The 18,772-nt window shown below is 43.3% G+C and overlaps 1 protein-coding gene across 1 annotated transcript in view; it reads left to right on the top strand.

Annotated features, from left to right (window-relative positions):
- The first annotated feature begins 9,686 nt into the window (after positions 1 to 9,686).
- Positions 9,687 to 18,772, top strand: part of LSAMP (limbic system associated membrane protein) — a 1,031,747-nt gene continuing 1,022,661 nt past the window's right edge. Inside the window, exon 1 of the mRNA XM_051623572.1 lies at positions 9,687 to 10,125. Coding sequence (XP_051479532.1) covers positions 10,059 to 10,125 — 67 coding nt within the window. The 5' untranslated portion in view covers positions 9,687 to 10,058. The remainder of the gene's footprint in view (positions 10,126 to 18,772) is intronic.

Genomic DNA, 18,772 nt, shown 5'->3' with positions numbered 1-18,772 from the left:
AGAGGAGGAGCAAAGATGCCATCAAACACACATTAGTGCCTACTCCAGGACATAGCATCTCTCATACACTGAAGTTGGGCTGCAAAGTCTGTGTGTGCCATCTAGGCTCTGTAGGGCCAGGGAAACCTTAAAAGGTTAATTTGTTCTTAGCATCTCCATTAGAATCTGTTGTTGATTAGGGTCCTAGTCTGGACCTTCTCTGTGAAAAACAGCACAAGTTTTCATTTGCAGAGACGTACACTAACTGCATAACCCTGTTCTAGAGCTGTCTATGGAGGGTTGGACTTCCCAGTTCAGATAGGCTGTGTTTGGCAAAAGAAAAGCATCTGGGAAGGAGTAAAAAAGGACTTTAAACTTACAGTTCCTGATGCAACTCAGAGCAGTTTTTTCTCTTTTTTTAATTCAAGCTAAGATCAATTGATACTGAAGCAAGGTCCAGCACAATGCAATTTCCAGATCTCTTTTTGTGACAATAGCCTGATACAGAATGTGCTTTTTATTAGAAGTGGGAAACTAGCATCCTGGGAGCAGGAAAGATTCACAAGTTTAACTAAAGCTATGCCTGCACTGCTATCAAACTGGTCATGAGACCAAAGACCATGCACCATATTTGCATCCTGTCCCTGTGGCTGCCATTCAGAGATCCAACTGAATGCCTGCATAAACATGCTTGTTGACCCAGTGACTCACCAAGTGTGTGCAGTCAGGGTGCTTTGGATTCTGAAATATGTGCCTGGTCAACACCTGAGCTTGCATTTATAAGCTTACAGTCTGCACCACAGAGAAGTTTGACCTTGGGGTAACTTCAATCTATCTAAACAGAGCCTAAGAGTATTGAATAAATTTAGTAGCTAACTAAGAACATCTATTCTATGACCTTCTTATGATTGTGACCACTGACAGCTTCATGGCAACCATAGACACCTTCTGCCTTTAGTAGCAAATCTATTCTATTTAAGTTGAAGGATGGTCTTTTTAGATTTTTGTATTCTAAGTGCTGAAGAAGTACAAGGAACTTGCTTCCCATACAGCCCCAAAGTATACCATATTTTGCTTAATTAATTTCTCAAATGAAACTGTCATGAGGTGGAATCATGCACAGCCAGATATGGAGTCATTGTTCAGTCTTGCATTTGCCCCAAGATCCACTGGGAATGTAAAGCAGCAGTCTCAGTTTAACAAAATACTTGCAAGGTATAACCTCTCCAAGGTACATACTGTCATGAGATTCTGCATCAAGAGGGAAAAGTTGTACAAATTAAATGCATGTTTATATATATACCTTCCAATTCCTTACTCACCATGAACATCTTACTGACTTTTCAGGAGACTCTAATCAGCAAGCTCTATCTTCCCTATTTTAACCAATGAGAAAATAAAGCTTGATCCAAGCTCCCTTAGTTTCTAAACCAACTCATTATTATTTTTTTTTTACAGAGAAAGGACTTGAAATCTGCTTTCCAGAATTTCTAGGATTTCATGGGATTTCCACATCAGATGTAATACTGTTTTGAATGTTTGGACCCAGCAATATTGTAGTAATATCAAGTTTACCAAGTCAGTGGAATTTCCCTCTGCCACTGGATTGCCATTCGTCTCTAAGATGTTAACTTCTTGAGTTTATCTACAATTGAAACCTCTTCTAGTCTAATAAGTTCACAATGTTTGTTGGCTTTGCTGTTGGTGGGGAAAACTGCAGCATGGCTACTGTTCTTTTTGGCAATGAAGTGCTTCTACTGGTGGAGGATACTGCCTGGAGATTAAATGGAACCACTCTGGCAGAAGTCCACATTAATGATCTGTTTTATGATCCCTTGTGTATTTAAAAATAGGTGATCTTAGGGAAAGCTATTGCACCATCACATGCCTCAGTTTCCCCATTTGTAAAATGTAAATGTAAATGTAAAATTTGTAAAGCAATGAGGTCTTGATCTACAGGTGGACAGAACTGTACAAAACCTGGTTATTTCTGTCACTGTGGATGCTGCCACTTGTGCATCATTGGCATAGCTTTGGGCAACAGATTAATATGTTGCTGGGAAGAGGAGAGGCCAAAGAGAAACACCACAGAACCCCTTGGTATGGAGGAAAGTGGTGTTGAAGAGAAAATCCGTGTATCTGTATTTTCTGGCTGAGGAAGCAGGCCCAAGGAGATGGGATCTTGCCAAAGCAACAGAAAAGGTTTGTGTTTAATACAGTTGTCCTCCTTGTTCTCCTCTCCTACTACTAATACATGGTCTGCGATTCCTTATCATAAATAAGATTTGTGAGCTCCTTAGGGAAAGGGACTGTCCCTTCTCCTATACTTGTGTAGCTTGTACAAGGGTATAAATAATAATAGTCATTAATGCTAATAATTTGGGTTTTAACCTCATGATTATCCTCTGTCTGATAAAATAGCTACAGGAAAGAAATCCTGCCTTGAGAAAGAAGCTACTGGCAGGAACTGTTAATGTTGCAAAGTCTAGCAGAAGTCAGGTAGTGCCAAACTTAAAGCTGTCTCCTTGTGTTTTTCATTAAATGAGAGTCTGCAGTTGCATCAAAGTAATTTTTTTTTAATTTAGTATGAAATGTAGTAGGTGGGTTGCAGGTTGTTCTCTGGTCAGTGTGCTGTTTGTCTTTTTAGCACCTGTTGTCAAAGGCTTGAAATAATTTCTTGCCATCTTTGTGAGAGCATCTAGCACAACAGGCTCTGTCCACGCCTACAGCAGAACTGATAAACAGCAGCAGGGGAAGGTAGAGGTACCACTCAATACAAAGCACATAAGGGAAAAGGTTGCCTTAGTGACATTGCTGCTGAGGAGACCTGGATCAGAAAATCACAGAACCACAGAATCATCAAGGCTAGAAAAGACCTTTAAGACCATCAAGTCTAGCCTATGACTTACCACCACCACATCAGCTAGGCCATGACACTAAGTGCCACATCCAGCCTTTCCTTGAACACATCCAGGGATGGTGCCTCCACCACTTCCTTGGGAAGTCCATTCCAATGTCTAATCACCCTCTCCATGATGAGCTACTTCCTAATATCCAACCTAAACCTCCCCTGGAGCAGCTTGAGGCCCTGCCCTCTTGTCTTGTTGCTAGTTGTGTGGAAAAAGAGCCCAGCCCCCACCTCAGAGGCCACTGAGTTTGGCGAGGGTCTTTCAAGTGCTGTTGAAAGTGAAAGGTCTTCAGTGATGAATAGAAATGTGTGGAGCTCTGCCTACAAAAAGATTCCTCTCTGCACACTATTGAAACCCAGGCTTTTTCATGTCACACAAACCAAGAAGTATTTTCCAGGACGTGGGATCTGTCCAAATGAAGACCAACTGAATGCAACCATGTTTGCATGTTTTCTGCTTGTCTGGGTAGTGTTGTCCTCACCACGACCGGCTTAACTTCCTTCTCAAGATGCAGTGATATTGTTGCTTGGATGGGCTAAAGATGTAAGTGAAGGCAGATTTGTAGGGAGAAGTACTTTCAGTTATTAGACATCATATAATTAAAAGTCTGGATATGCTTTTGGGCATTTGAGCCCACATGCCTGGAAAGCATGTTTTGTTTCCTTCTTGCCGCTATATTCTTCAGTTTAATAAAAGTACTTGCCTCTTTCTACAAATCTTGCTTCAGATTATTTGTATTTTAACTCTCTAACCATAGTAATTTCTGCACTGGAACTGTTAAAAAAAAGGCACAAATTGTTTCTTTCACTAATCATAAAGCACTCCCCCAGTCCCAAGTATCTTAAACAGCCAAACCCTTGCTTGCTTCAAGCTTTCAAAAAGAAAAACTAAATCATAGAAGTCCATTCTTAAGGAAGAGAGTACATTTGAAAAACATCATCTTGGGAGTTTGTAATTTCGCAATGTTGTGAACCACTGCAAGGAGACTCTTGCAATGAGAATGCTCACATTGCCCAAGCCCCAGTTGCATTCCAGACTGCTAAATATGGACTTCTCATCACAAAAAAATACCTGTGGAGACCTTGCTGCTTTTCCAAGTTTTTGTCCAGGAAATATCAGACCATTCACATATGTGCAGGTCAGCTCTCATTGCAGACAGTGAGACTGATGTCATTTTCCACGTAGATCTCATTTGAGTGATAAGTACAAACTTGACAGTCATTTGTTTGAGACTTTTTTGAGTCAGGAGGATCAGCTGGAGCTCGGACAGCCAGGCACAGCGGGCAAATGGCCAGCTTTCCCTTTACTGCTTAACCAACAAAGGACATGCACAAGGCACCATATGGTATTCCTGTCTCTAAAGTCAATGCACAATGTATCTAGCAAAGCCAACATGCCTTAGCCTAAAGGTGGAAGTACCACCTGAGGAGCACGAGGCTTGACTCCTTGGAACCACGGGTCAGGAGGTGGGGCTGCAGCATCCTCCCCAGCAGGTGCAGAGGATTAATGGAGGGAAGCACAAGATCCTCAGCTGTGACTAAACACTAGAAAAGTAACAGCTGTGATAAAAGGCTGCTTCTGGGCAGAGCAAGGTATGTGCCAGGGGAGATGGGTGCTTTTTCAAGGAAATGTCTTTGATAGAGTGCTGCTACCTGGGGGATCAAGCCCTGAATCCCAGGAGGAGGTGAGAAAGGTCTGTGCTGCTGAGCTCTGATGGAGATTTAAAGATATAGGGGTTGCAAAAACACCACCTTAAAAGGTGCTTTCCAGGATTGAGGTATTGCTTCTGCCTCCACAGAGGCCAGTTAGTGCTGGATGTGGCAAGGATTTTGTGATGTAAACACCTCTTCCTCTGGTTTGTGAATTCCCTGCAGTTCCTAAAAGCTGATCAGAATTATATTTTTTTTTCCCCAGCTTTAAAGAGCTGACTTTTCCCACAGAAAATATGACAACTCAAAACATTATCTGACAAATTTAATTTTTTTTGGATGCTAGCCAATTTTCTTTTTTGTGTTGTTATTCACACTTGCGGATTTCCAACAAAATGTTTAAAGAGTACAGGCCCACTCTTTGCGTGTGTGTTTCCCCAGAGGCTGATTTCTGCATGCCTGTGTTTCAGGCTTTCTCAGCCTGGCCTGGGTAAGGCTCCCCTTGGAGAAGGAGTTGACTCCATGGATACAGCATGGTAGACATATTCATAGCATCTGCTGTTCCATTTATTTCGTATACTGATTATGTGGCAATGTCGATATGTGTGCATACTGCTGGCAGATGCTTTTTTTTGAGGTACCCTTTACATGACCCAACTTATAGAGGATGTGGGTCTTCTAGGGATAATGCTAGGGAAATTATCAGTGGCCCATGCTGTACCAGTTCATGCAACACATTTGTCTCCAAGGGTTCTCGGTTCAGTCCCCCATGCGTCATGACACAGTTGTTGAAACTAAATGAGAATTCTTTCCCTCTCTTTCCTCCTTCCACTGCCCTTTGTGTGTTGGTGTTATCTCATTAGCTGGTTATTTCTGTGCATTTTTTTCTTATGGAATTGCTATATATCCACATGCTACCTTCCTCAGTTGCTGGCCTGGAATTTATTTGTTCAGAAAAGCTTCTTTCATCTTGGAGTCTCATAGAAACCCTGGTGGAAATATCCTTCCCTTGAAGAAGCCTCAAAAGACACTCTACAATCTTTGATAGATTTCACAGAAAGATTGTCAAGAGGAAGAGAGATGGAATGATGACATGGGGGGCAGTAGGATGCAAAGAGAAGCTGAGAGAGAGAAAAGCAAGGAATATAGTAGAGGAGTGTGAAGTAGCAGAAAGGAAAGGGTAGGTGGGAAGTGTGATATGAGTAGGGTTTGCTTCTCTTGAGTATCAGGATGAAGGCAAATGAGAAGCATGAACGCTGTTTTCTCAGTCTACATAAAGGAACCTAATCAGGTGTGAGACTATTTATCATGGTGTTGATGCACTCTGCATCCATTCCATGAGAACTCACATTTCTGGGCGCTGTGTAGTCCTTGACCTTGGATTGTGGTGGGTTACACAGAACCACATGACAAATGAGTATTCCTTGCTGAGAGAACATCTTCTTACACTCGCTTTCCCAAGATCACATGCAGCACATGCCACAACACTCTTCTAAATCACACTAAAATGTGCTATTCATCACAGATGTACTAGTCCCAGAGACATAGCATGAAACCCACTGATAAAACACTCAGTAAAACAAATGGTAATACACATATGTCAGAGACAGTCGTGCCGGACAGGACACTAAAACATCTAGGAAAAAAACACTCCTGGATAATGTGTGGCTCTCATCTCCTGCTTGCTTTACCAGGCTCTCTCAGCTTTAAATTTCAGGACCATTCATTCTCTTATGTAAACCCTACAAAATTTACATGGCCAACTGTGTTTTCAATACTAGTTCTATTAAAGTAAAAAACCACTAAGCCTTTTGCTAATGCAACATGACATTTGCACAGTTAAATAACAGTAATTTGAAAAAAAATCTATAATGGAAAAGTTAAAAGTTCCTTCATCAACTTTAACATGCTAGCTTGAGAAGTATTTTATGGTAGCTTCAGTATAAAAACTTGGAAGAGAAAATATTATGTGTGTGCTGCACAGTCAAGTCAATATTGATATTGCGTGAAGTGACTAAAGCTAAGATGAAATAGAAATGAAAGTGTGAGTGCTTAAACAGTTAATAGCACAAAGCACATTTATTTATTAAAAAATGGACAAGCATTCATGCACAGTGCATCTAAATGCATCCACTTAGCCTTAATGAAATACTTTTACTATGCATTAAAAGTAGCCAGCTTTCAATCACTCAGAGCTCTGGCAGAATACAATCTTTCTTTTTCTCTCTCTCTTTTTTTTTTTTTTTTTTTTTTTCCCCCAGGACTGTGTATGTGTTCTTCTATAGCTAATATTTCTATGGTTCATCTGGCTTTTGAATTCTGGGGTAAGTGAAAGAACTGCAGAAATTTAAAAATAAAGGCTTGACAAACAAGGACTATTCTATGTTTTGAGGTTTGGTTGGTTAGTTTTGTTTTGTTTCCTTCTTTTTTTAGTGTTTAGGGAGAGTTGAGTGTAATTCTTGCTTCTGTTTCGGCCTCCCAATGTGTAGGTAACTGAGGGATTTTGCCAAAAGAAAAGTAGACTCACCTTTGGCTGGAGACCAATCCCAGAGAATTTCAGCCCACAGAATCTGATACTCCTGCTCATATTTAGTAGACTAATGTCCTGAGTAACCCTGTTGATATGACTCAGCAGGAGCAAGGGAGCCAAAATCCAGCCCTGAATGTTTTTGAAGGTTAGGAGTATGTCAAAGAGAATGTAAGAAATAGCTGTTTCTCTTTTCAGTCATGCTGGCTTCTCCAGAGAAGCGTAAGGTGCTGCTACCTCAGAGTGCTTCCTCCATTGCATCTGCTTTCTAGACTTGTAATTACCACTGCCCATTCGAGATGGGAGTGATACTGGGTTCAGTATCATCTCACACAGGTTTTATTTCTATGCAATTTATCAAGCAGAGATCCAGTTCTGTTGTTTTTATATTTCTATTACATAAATGCTTAAATACTCCAAAGAGGACTAGACCAAACAGGCCATAGGATATTTGTATCCAAAATGTGAGATGGCCATGCAGTTGGGAGCTGCAGATTATGGGATCATGCATAGGGTTGGGAGCAGAAGTCTGTAGGTAAAGTAGACTTTGAATGGTTGCATGATGATAAGATGTTAAGTTGTGGGATCCTGTAGGTGAGAGATAAAGTTATGCATGTGATCGTGGGTAGCCAGGATGTTAAGATACATGTTTTGATAGTGGGAGAGCTTTGGGGCCTTGTATGGGTCTGAGGAGAAGATTTGTGAAAGAGTACAAATAGAAATAATGCTGTATAATATAGGAGTTTTAGATGTTGGGCACTGAGGTGATGGATGATGAAGTTATAGGAGGAATGAAAGGAATGATGCCAAGCATATGGACAGTTGCTGGCCTAACTGGTCTTTGAACCTGTGCTAGACCTTGGTGGGAATTTCTGCAACAAAAATCAAAAACTCTCTTTCACTCCAAGCATTAAAACTGATTGCCAACACTTGACTTTTGCACACTGACTTCCAAACATCATGAGTGACAAGTTTATTTTTGCCTGTGCTCTCTTTCAGACCATACTGTGTTGGTACCCATTTCCCATTGAAGGGAAATGATGAAAAAGGAGCATGCTCCTCCAGTTGACTGGAGTCAGTTGACTTTAACCCACTCTAATATTTTTAGTTTGATTTCCTTGGGAAATGGAGCCTAGCTGATAGGGCGTTTGTATCTGTTTGTCCATATGTTCTTCCTCCCAATAATTTTACAGCACAACCAATTTCAACCACATTAAGAGTGTGAAAGGCTGAAAGGTAACTTGTTCTCATGTTTCTCTTAAAAACTGGTGATTAGGTAACGTCCCACTGCCTCCATAGAGGAAAAAAACGTGAAAAATGCAGGAGGTATCTGGCAGCAGCCAGTCAGGCCAAATGGCAAGTGCATTTTGTGTTGCATTGCTATGTGCATTTTGGTCCACAAGGAAACAAGCACACGTTTATGGGCTTGCCACAGCTTGTTATTTCTTTTTCCTACAAGTGACGTCACAGGGGACATGATGGGATCTGGTTTTCATTACAGTGGGGTGGGGGGAAGATTTTGGAGACAGCAGACAAGAACCCATGAGGAGGCAGGCTTGGTGCATTCTGTTTTCAAAACAGCTTACTCTACAGGAGTCTAATGAGAAATACTTCTGAGGTGGCATCATTAGTTATGAGAATCCTATGCACCTTTTCTACATGTGCACGCTCGCCTCAGCATCCTGCACACACAACATGTAAATTGGAGACTGGTATGTTCTACCACAGTGAAGGGGGCAATTTGGCCTGAAGAGGGGCCACTAGGCTGGGTAGGCAACCCACCTGGGCTACCATGCTGCATCCCAGGGACAAAAGTTGCACAGTCACCCTGCCTCCATGTCCCCAGCTGTGAAAGGAGACCCCTTTGTTAAATGCCTGGAGAGTGACTGATGAAAAGCCCTGTGTGAATGTTAAGTAGTACTTCATTACTGCTGTTTCTCTCACCAGAGGCAATGATTTTAGGGGGCAATAGAGCCACAGGAGCTAATTACTCCTTGGGAAAAAGGTTTGTGCTACGTAAGGTAGGAGAAACATGTATTTGAAAAGAGAGGTAGTGGGAGGATGCTTCTGTGAGCAAACAGTGGCTTTACAAGCTGGATTTCCTACACAGAAGGATTCCTTCTGGTCCCTCTGAAACTGCACGGAAGTCACAGGAGATCCAGCAAAGATTAATGCAGCCTGATGCTTGCTATTTTTCCTGAAGCCCTTGGCAGCTCTGTAATTACAATCAGTGTGTCTGAATCTCCCTCTGGCCCCTGTGTACTGCCCAGCAGTGACACCAGCATCAGAGAGACCTTTGCTTCAGAATTTGTCAAGCAGAACTCTGCTGAGAAATCAAACCTGCCCCGCTGCGTTTCTTGTGGTGGCAATGAGGGATATTCCTTCACCGAATAACTTCCCCATGACAGCTGGAGCCTTAGGGACTCCTGAACCCAGCATGCTTCATAGACCTGTGATCCAAGAGATATATTTGCAGAGGAATGAGAGAACCATATTTCTATAGAATAACACACACACACACATATATATATATAAATAAAATAAATGAGCTGGCTTGCAACACTAGGTGGCAGAGGTGGGATCTTTTCTGCTCTGAGCGCTGTCCTATAAGGCATTGCTTGTTTAAGTACAGTCGCATTTAGTTGGAGCTGCAGGAGAGAGAAAGAGAGATTCTCTGTGTTTACAGCCAGTGCAGGCTACGGCGAGCATCTAACCTGACCCCCCCCCCCCATCCCCCCCGTTTTCTCCAGCACTTGAAGGGGAGAGTGTGAGGTTATTTGGGAATCTGGCCACCGTGGGTCAGCTTTCGCTGCGACTGGATTGTCTGAGCTGGCGAAGCAGAGCCCAGGGGAACTGAAGGGAGACACGAATCCCATTTTATTTGAGAGGAAAGAAGAGCAGGGGGGGTGGGGGGGAAAGAAAGATAAATTGAGAGAGAGAGAGGTGAAGAGACGGAGAAAAAGGCAGAGGAAGCGGAGCGAGTGAGAGAGAAGCATGAGGACCTACTGGCTGCACAGTATCTGGGTTCTGGGATTCTTCCTGTCCCTCTTCTCCTTGCAAGGTATGTGATGAGTTCTTTCTTGCAACCTCCTCAAGCCCCTTTGCTAGAATTTTGGCTGATGGCCTGAAACATGGAGCTGGAAGCTGAAGCTTCCCCCCATCTTCCCCCCCTAAGGAAGTAAGCCAAGGAGAGATTGCTGCTGGTGAATCCTATGGTTAGAGGGCACTGCATGTGACTGACTTTGCTGCTGTATTTATGCTTTTGCAGAGGATGGGCTGGGGGGGGGGGGGGGGGCACAGTAAGATTGTAAGATTTGCAAAGGAAAAGAGGGGTGGGTGAAGGTGGGTATCCCCTCCATCCAGAGCCTCTGTTTCTCAGCACTTTGAGTCACAAGTACTAATGCTCCTGGATTCTTCACCTTCCTGAGGAGATCAGTGTTAAGTTTCTTTTGGTTTTATGGTCTGGTTTTTTGGGTTTTTTTTTTCTGTTTTATTTTTATTTTGGTTTTGCCCAGAAAGGGGGAGGTCAGAGAAACCTCTGTGCCTCTGGTCTGTCTGCAAAAACATTATGTCCTTCCCCTCAACCAGGGGGGAAAAAAAAAAAAAAAAAAAAAAAGAGAGAGAGTGATGGAGGAAAGAAAGGAGAAGAAAATTTGTTGGGTATGGGGTTTTGTTCAGTGGAGAATTGCCAGCTTTAAGAGCCAAGTGTGAGTATGGAATTTAGTCTGAAGTGTTGACAGGCATGCTAGCTGGTTTTGAGATGCTTTCTGTAAACAGGAGTTAAGGGTTAATGCATCCCGTGCTGTATGTATAAATACATGTCACACATGCACATATAATCATAGCCCTCCAAATCACAGCTTGTGCATGATCCACACTCACTTATACCCACTGGTGGTCCTTCACACACACACAGAGACATAACACTCATTAATATAGCAGGGAAGATGAATAAACTCACTCTGGCACATCCAGTTCTAGCTCCCTAGTACATGCAATTCCTGGAGTGCCAGGCTGTCCCTCTCATGCTCACATTCTCTCTTCTTCTCCCCCCACCTCCTTCAAGCCTTTTCTTGTGCTTTCTCTCCATCCAGCACGCTAGTGTTCATGGTTGCTTGCATATAAAATTCCCTTGCCTATCCTGCTGCACCAGCCTTGTAACCCTGTGTGCATACACACACAGGTGAATATATAAATAAAGAACATACATATACTTTCTCTGGCCTATTCTGTGCCTCACGGTCTTGCATTCACAGTGAGCTGCACCCTTAGAGGGTATCTCGCTCTGTCTCCACCACACACAGAGTGCTTTTCTCTCACTCTTGTTCGTACTAGTGCATTAGTGCCTTGCACGGAGGTATGCCCAGTCACAGCCTTCTCACTTCCTCTTTGCTCCTACTTTTATACACAGCCTTGCATGCACTGGCCTTTTCTATTTTGTGTCTACTAAACAAATTCCCAAACAGGCACGCTCCCTGTCTTCCACACACTTTCTGTTGCAGCCTCACACTTAACCTGTTCACCAATGTGTGCACTCACCAATGTGTGCAAAATCCCTTGGGTTTTGTTGCCTTCTTACATTTACATACAGTCTCACTTCTGTCTCTTGGTTGTGTACACATGCTTTTCACCATCACATATTTTCTCTCAGACCTCGATTCTCTGAGCTCTGGATTGTGAATCCAGCACTAGCACCTTCCAGCTGACTTCCTTCCTGTTGTTTCTGATGGGGAAGGAGGATTTTTTCTAGAACATAGGATGTACGTGGTGTGAGAAGAGAACCTATACTTTTGCAACATAAGTAGCTAATGTCAGCAATGAAGTTGAGGAGCTCGATGTGAACTTCCCCTCTGCTCTGTAGGAGGAGGCACAGAGCTGTCAAGGATGATAGACACTGGCAAATCACGTTGGCTCTGAACATTGCCTCTCCCTCTGATTCATGTTTCCTAGCTTGTAGTCGATGCTGCTTGCTCAATACACTGTTTCCAAGTCACAAGCTTTCCCTGAGTTGCAACCAGGGCATCCCAATGCTAGTGCAAGCAGGAGCTGTTTTAGTCCTTTTGGATAGCTGTAGTTTATGCCAGACTACAGGCATTTACAGGCTTTTTACCTTCTGGTCTACTTGCCAGTTGTATCAGCCACATCTGTTCTGATTTTGAAGGCACCAGGGAAGGCCCTTGGAGGGTTACCTTGCCAGTTACCCTCTGAGGAGGCAGAGGTAATACAGTTGCCCTCCCTGGGTTTTGGCATGGAATGGGGGTGGTGGTTCGCAGGCCAGGAGCTGCATTTTCTACTGCTCTCAAACTACTGACGTGATATTAACCAGACTCAGTCCACTGCTTGATCTTGTTTCAAAGCAAGTGGCGATCTCCTTTCTCTGGTCTGGAGGATGAGAGGATGGGGAAGCAAGAATATTTGGGCTGCATGGGAGCAGCAGGGCAAGCCTGAAGATATGTGAAGGAGTCAAAAAGGGATGGGAAATTCTTGTGCCCTTAAGAAAAAAAACAAACAAAACAAAATAAAACAAAACGCCACTTATTTCAAATTAATTGTTATTCACTGAAAGCTGTGGTAACAAACCTTGAACACTTCTGTAACCCTGCTGAGCATGACTCAGTGGAGCTCTTACCCTAGGAAACTTCAGTAGTGGCTCTGACAGGCAGTGACCCCAGCGGGACTTCTTCCAAGCACTTTCTGAGCTCCAGCGCTCAGCCAGCTGATCCTGCACCTCTGCAAGCTATCCGAAACTTGTGCGTGCCTTCTCTCCCCCTTTTCCTCACTGTCCACTTGGGGGTGTACCAGTGAATGCAAAAGCAGCTCCTGTGCTTTTCATGTTTTTACCCAAAGCCACCAAATGTGGGGGTGAAGGGGAACGATGGTGGCGCTGCTGAATAGTGGGCGATGGGGGAGCTGGGGAGGGGGGGCAGCTGAGGCCAGTCAGTCTGTGGTCTCTGCAGTGCCAAGTAGCCAACACAGGCTGCCTCCTCCAGCACCTCTGCCAGGGGACGTGCAATGGGTTCCCTGTCCCACACCTGCCTGAGCTTGGGGGCTTTGGCACACAAACAGGTTTTACTCCTTCTCTCCTAGGTTAGAAACTCTGAGCCCTGCATGGAGAATCGATACTTATTTAGTTAGGTGTCAAAAAAAAGATTATTTATTATTTTATTTTTCCTGATCACTAGGCTTCCTTATTTTTGTGGCTCAGGATTCTTGCATTTCTCTGCTGCTGCACTTCCAGTCTTCATTCGAGGCAGGTGGCTTGGATGTGGGATGGTTTTTCCTCCTGCATAGTGCACTGGGCCTTCCTGCCCTGTGGGGGCTGGAGGAATAAAAGTACCTACGCACCCCAGCACTGCTGGTGGGTGGGATTTTCTAGTGGCATGCTGCAGCTTTCCCTAGAATGGATTCATCTGTTAGCTTTTCTGTGCCTCGTAGCTTCTGGTAAAAATCAGATTCTTGAGTCAAATTGAAAGGCTGAATTTTTCTTTTCTCTGTTTTTTTCTCCAAGTCAAAAATAGGGTGCTTAGGGATGGGGAGGAGAAACAAATTGTTTGGGTCTATCAAATATTGCATTTTAATAATTCAGAAGAATATGGTGTTGATGTCTTTGCTTTTACCTACTATTACTCTAACTTAGCTGTCAATATGAAAAGTAATTTTGATTTCCCCCCCAAGGATTTTATTTAAAAAAATAAATGCCTTTACAAATTATACATTTTCTCCAGCACTGCTTTATGTTGTAAATTCTTCTAAACAAACTCTTTCCCTTGAAAAGTAACAGCTGTTTCAGATCAGCAATTTGCTAAAAAATCCCAGCTTGTTCTAATGAACCTCTCCTACAACCCCACCTCATTGGTTAATTGCAGGAGATTTTGTGCTATTAAAAAAAAAAAAAAGGTAAGTTAAGATACCTCTAAAGCCAATTTAGTGAAGTAAATGCTTTAGGAAAGGACAAGTAGAACTGGCCTACATAATATTGGCAGTATTTATTTATAATTTTTTTTTTGAGCTGATGAAGGATTTTTGTAGATGAGGAATTAGTCTGATGAAAGAAATCACAGAAGCACTCAGGTGAGTTGGGTCCTTTAGGTTGATACATAGTTCAAATGTTATCTGTAAAGTCTCATGTTTTATAAGGTTACTGGGCAAGGCATGTGTGAAAAATTATGTCTGCATTAATGTGCAAGGTTAGTACAATCTATATGGATTGAAGCGAGTACCCAAGTGTTTCTGTGCTGATAATGTGTAATGGATGGGGAGAATAGAGGGAGGAGCAAGAATGTATGTGTGTGAGACTGATGATGTGGTGTATGGGTAACTATGCAGCGTGATTGTGATGCAGTTAGATAACACTTAGACATCACCAACTAGAGAAAAAAATACTTTTCCTGCTCTCCTGAAGATACTTTTCTTCCTGTCTGTTTGCAACTCTGTTGAATAAGGCAGGGGAAGCTCTTACAGGTTGGACTGTATTATTGAAGTAATGACTCACTCAGCTGCCTTGCATCACCTAAAATGATGAAGAGGTTCAATAGCTGAAACAAAACACTTTTCTTGTAGGGTTAAGATGGGGAAGTGGCAGAGAGGGCTTTTTATCTGCAAACAGGGAGCATTAAAAAGATATCTCAAGTGTTTTTTCTAGATCTATCCCAGTACTTGCAGAGCACTTGAGTCAATAATTACCACACCAGTAAGGACCCATTTCCCCTGGCTGTTATAAATCTCAGCACTTCACTACCTTCTCAGAGGGCTTTATTATTATAAGTAGAAATTTGCTTTATCTTTTAGACTCAGAGATCTTCTCTCACACAAGTTTACTAGTATTGTAACAAATACACTAGTCCTTATGTTTGTAGGAGCTCCTTTTCAGCCTCTGAGTACCCATGCATATGCTAGTGGTCTGAGAAGGTGGTAAGTTCTTTAAGAGTTACTCTTTCCACCTTCATTTTGACTTGCAAGCAAAAGCACTCCTAATCCAGGTGGGGAACATGGCTGCTGTCACCCTAAGCTGATGGCAGAGAAAATGCTTTACAAGTTCACATCCTCACTGTGTGCTTGCTGTGTCTCCAGTAAGCCTTTGGGTACACCAAAGCCCTTGCCTTGTGGGTGGGGACTGTCCCTTCTCCTTGACTGATTTACCCTGTGCAAGAGTGTTTTGCTTAGGAATAGGTTAAAGCGAGTGCTAACGTGTGGGTCCATATGTGAATTAGGCCATACAGCAGCAGCTGGATGCTCTGTGCAAATCCCTGGAGAGGCTGGTGTGGCTGAGGAGGCAGTGCTGGTCCTGAGGAGCTGTAGCATTTCTTACTGACCTGTGTGCTATGAAGTGAAAACAGGTGGCAAAAGGTGATGAAGAGTGGATGCAAATGAACCCTCCTTTTCTAGGCAGGCCTGTGAGGCTTTCTTGTGGAAGAGAGTCAGCTGAGGTTGCTGGCTAAGAGAGGTTGTTAAAGGACTGAATAATCTGAGTGAAATTCGTAGTGGTACCAGACATCCTGGAAGAGTCTGGAGAAAATCTTCCATGTGTGCTGTCGAATATGTGGGCGTGTGACCTGCTAAAGATTGTCTCCTTCATGTGGAGGGTGGCTGCTGGATAGATGTAGCATTCTGCTGTCTTCAGTCCCTATAGGAAGCATCAATATTTGCCTCTTCACTGTTCCTTTTTCCTTAAAGAACACAATTTTATGTGGTGTTCAAACTCAACCAACAATGGCTTTGATAGCTTATGTGTTTTTCCTACTGTTGTTTTATCCAGGATAAAAGAAAAAATATTAACCATAGCACAGACCATCTTGTCCCACTCTGAGAAGGAGTAGATAAGGGCAAGATGGAGATTTGTGTAGGTGAGTGTGTGAGACATGGCCCTCTGCTGGTGTTGGTGACGGGCAGAGATCCCTGCAGGCAGCATGGAAAGGAATAAGAAAGGCTGGGGATTTACAATTCTTACTGAAATTTAAGAGGGGAGACTAGAGGAAGAGAAATCCTGGTTTGATTCTGTTATGCCATTGCACTGTGGTGCTTTGGCTGATCCTGGATTTCCCGGAAGCTGAGGTATTTCCCTGTGAGCTCCTTCCAGCAAGTTGCCTGCCAGTGGGGCAGCACTGCCCTGCTCTCTTGTGCAGAAGGAGAGGGAATAGCACTGCCACTGGCTCCTGCTTTAATTTCTCTGAGCCAAGGGAGTAGCCTTCCTGGTAAAGGTTCACAGGGCCTCACAGTGAAGTGTCTTACTGGCCATATCTGCTGTCATAAAGTCCATGGAAAAGATCCTGCATGGCAACACACTGAGCAAAAAGAACTCTTTACATTAGACCTGCTTATTTGTCACCCATGTCCACATAGCAAAATTTTGCTATGGTACTGCACTTTCAGTGGCATCCCTGGGAGGAGATGGTATTGGGAGCAATGCAAGGATATACACTGAATTAAGGCAAGCTGATGTGTTGTAGTTTTTTTCAGGTTTTCTGTGGGGTTTTTTGGTGTTGGGTTTGTTGTGGTTTTTTTTTGTTTGTTTGTTTGTTTTTTAATATAACATCAGAAGGTAGGCTTTAGAGGAAGGGTTTTGGCTTAAAGCAAAAGTGAGCATAACCAGAGCTGTGGACTCACAGACTGGGTCTTTGTGGTTCCTAGGTTATATAAGCATCCAAAATAAAATCCTCTGAAGATGGCTTGCTCTTGAAACCTCCTTTTGATAAGGTCTGCCTCTCTGTGATCTCATGGGTACAGGTTTCTTAACTTCTTTCAGGTTTGGCAGAGTGTTCCCACAAAGAGGGTGGTTCTCTCCCTTTTCTGATAATGTGTTTTTGGCTATTGGGAGGGGGGACATATGGCAGGCAGGTCATGAGCAGTGGGACAAGAGAGGGAGCAAGGAAGGAGACAAATGGAAGGCTGTGGAGTTTTCCAACCAGGAAATCAATAGTCTATCAGTGTGCAGCCACTGGGATATGAGTACACAATGTAAGTGTGTAATCACAGCTCCCTCCCCTCTGCCCCTTAGCACTTATATTGATGGTGAGTTGCAGGCTGGAACCAATTAATCCTTAAAATCTGCTAGGACAATAACTATTAATAATTCTTCTGCATGCCTTCTGTCTGCTGCACCTGCATGCAGCCTGGCTGTGCTTGGCCCTCAACAGTCGATCCAAAGCTCCATCACCAGGGAGAGCAGGGGTCTTTCTGACTGTGAGCCTTGCAACTAGTGCACTTTGTTACCTGACTTCCCCTTGGGGGGCTGTTGGTGAAGCTGACAGTGTGGATATATACTTGAGTGTTTGACAAGGGAGGGATTTGCAGGTGAGGATTTGCCGCCAGGAAGGAAGGGTTATTTCAAGGGACATTCATGGGGTTTTGATGTGTAATAATGCTTAGACTTGTGACCCTGTGGATCCATCTGCTTGTATGTGTACCTACTCTTTGCCTTGTAAAGCTAGTGTTGTGCAGTGGGATCACTCTTATCACAGCATTAAGTTTTATTTATACCTGTATATGTGGTCTGTACATGAAGGTATGACCAGAGGCCTTTTAATAGCTGCATTTTGGCTTTTGAGAAGACATATCTGCAAAACAGAAGGTGATGGTGGAGATGTGCATGTGTGTGGGTGTGCACCTGTGTTTGCAAGCTACAAAATGCCCAAGTCGTGTGGTAAAGACACTTGTGCGTGATAACAAATACAGTTCAGGGCTGTGTTTTGTGCAAGGGAGATGTTAGGAAATGTTAGTTCAGTAGGTGAATGCAGCATGGTTACTGATAGGGCTATCTGTGTAGCTGTGTGCGCTTTTGGAGTGACCATTATTCACAGCAGATTTGCATCCTATCTTGACATGGCAAGCGATTGTTGCAGTGAAACAGAATTGTTACTGTGGCTTAGCTACCCCTCCTCATCTTTCTGTGATAGCCTCAGTGTAAGGTGGCAACTTAGTCACGCTTCAGTCACCTGGACATGAAACACAGTGTAAAGAGCAGAAAGGGCATGTTTGACTTCTGCACTTTCATGTGAGAGTTTCTGGGAATAAAAAGGAAAAGGGAGGTTTCTTACACATGCAAGCTGCACTGTTTCAAATAGACATATTCAAACACTGTATAATCTGAGCCAACATTTCTTATGTAGCTGTGCTATTGTGAACTGTATGAGCACAGGATTCCTGGGCTGGATGTAGCTTGTGCCAGTAAACCAACAATTGTGCACTTTGGCTGCACCTACGTTAACACAGTCCTGCTATTTTAACTACCTCAACAGCATGGATTAACTCTGTTTTGTCTGGTCTCAAGTTTAGCTGAGTAAAAACAGGATAGGCCTGACTGCAGACGTGCCTCTGTGAGATGTTCTGCCTTTCTAGATCTGCTGTAGGGGAAAGGAAACCATTTGTCTTTTCCATGTACTAGGGTTCAGGTTTTTTTGCTAGCAGTAATTTCTCAGCTATTCAAAGAAAAACAATCTTGTGTTGGCTGAAGCGATGGAAGAGATGCCTGTAGTCTAGGCCTACTAAGGGAGGGAAGGTAGGGCTCAGAAAGAACTGAAGTACAGAGTACAGAACCTTTCCTCCATTTACATCTCTCCTAGGTGCCTGCTGGTGACTGGTTTGTGTACTACCCAGCAGCCTCAGAGCTGCATCAGATTGGGCAAGTCAGGCTGCAGCATGAGGTAAATGAGCTGTGGCATTGCCCCAGAGGGACCTATGGCTAAGGTCAGCAATACAGTCTTCCTTTTCTT

The sequence above is a fragment of the Apus apus genome, chromosome 1 (assembly GCF_020740795.1).
Source record: "Apus apus isolate bApuApu2 chromosome 1, bApuApu2.pri.cur, whole genome shotgun sequence".
Taxonomy (NCBI): domain Eukaryota; kingdom Metazoa; phylum Chordata; class Aves; order Apodiformes; family Apodidae; genus Apus; species Apus apus.
The sequence above is the reverse complement of the archived record's forward strand: the minus strand, read 5'-3'. Positions and strand labels throughout refer to the sequence as shown.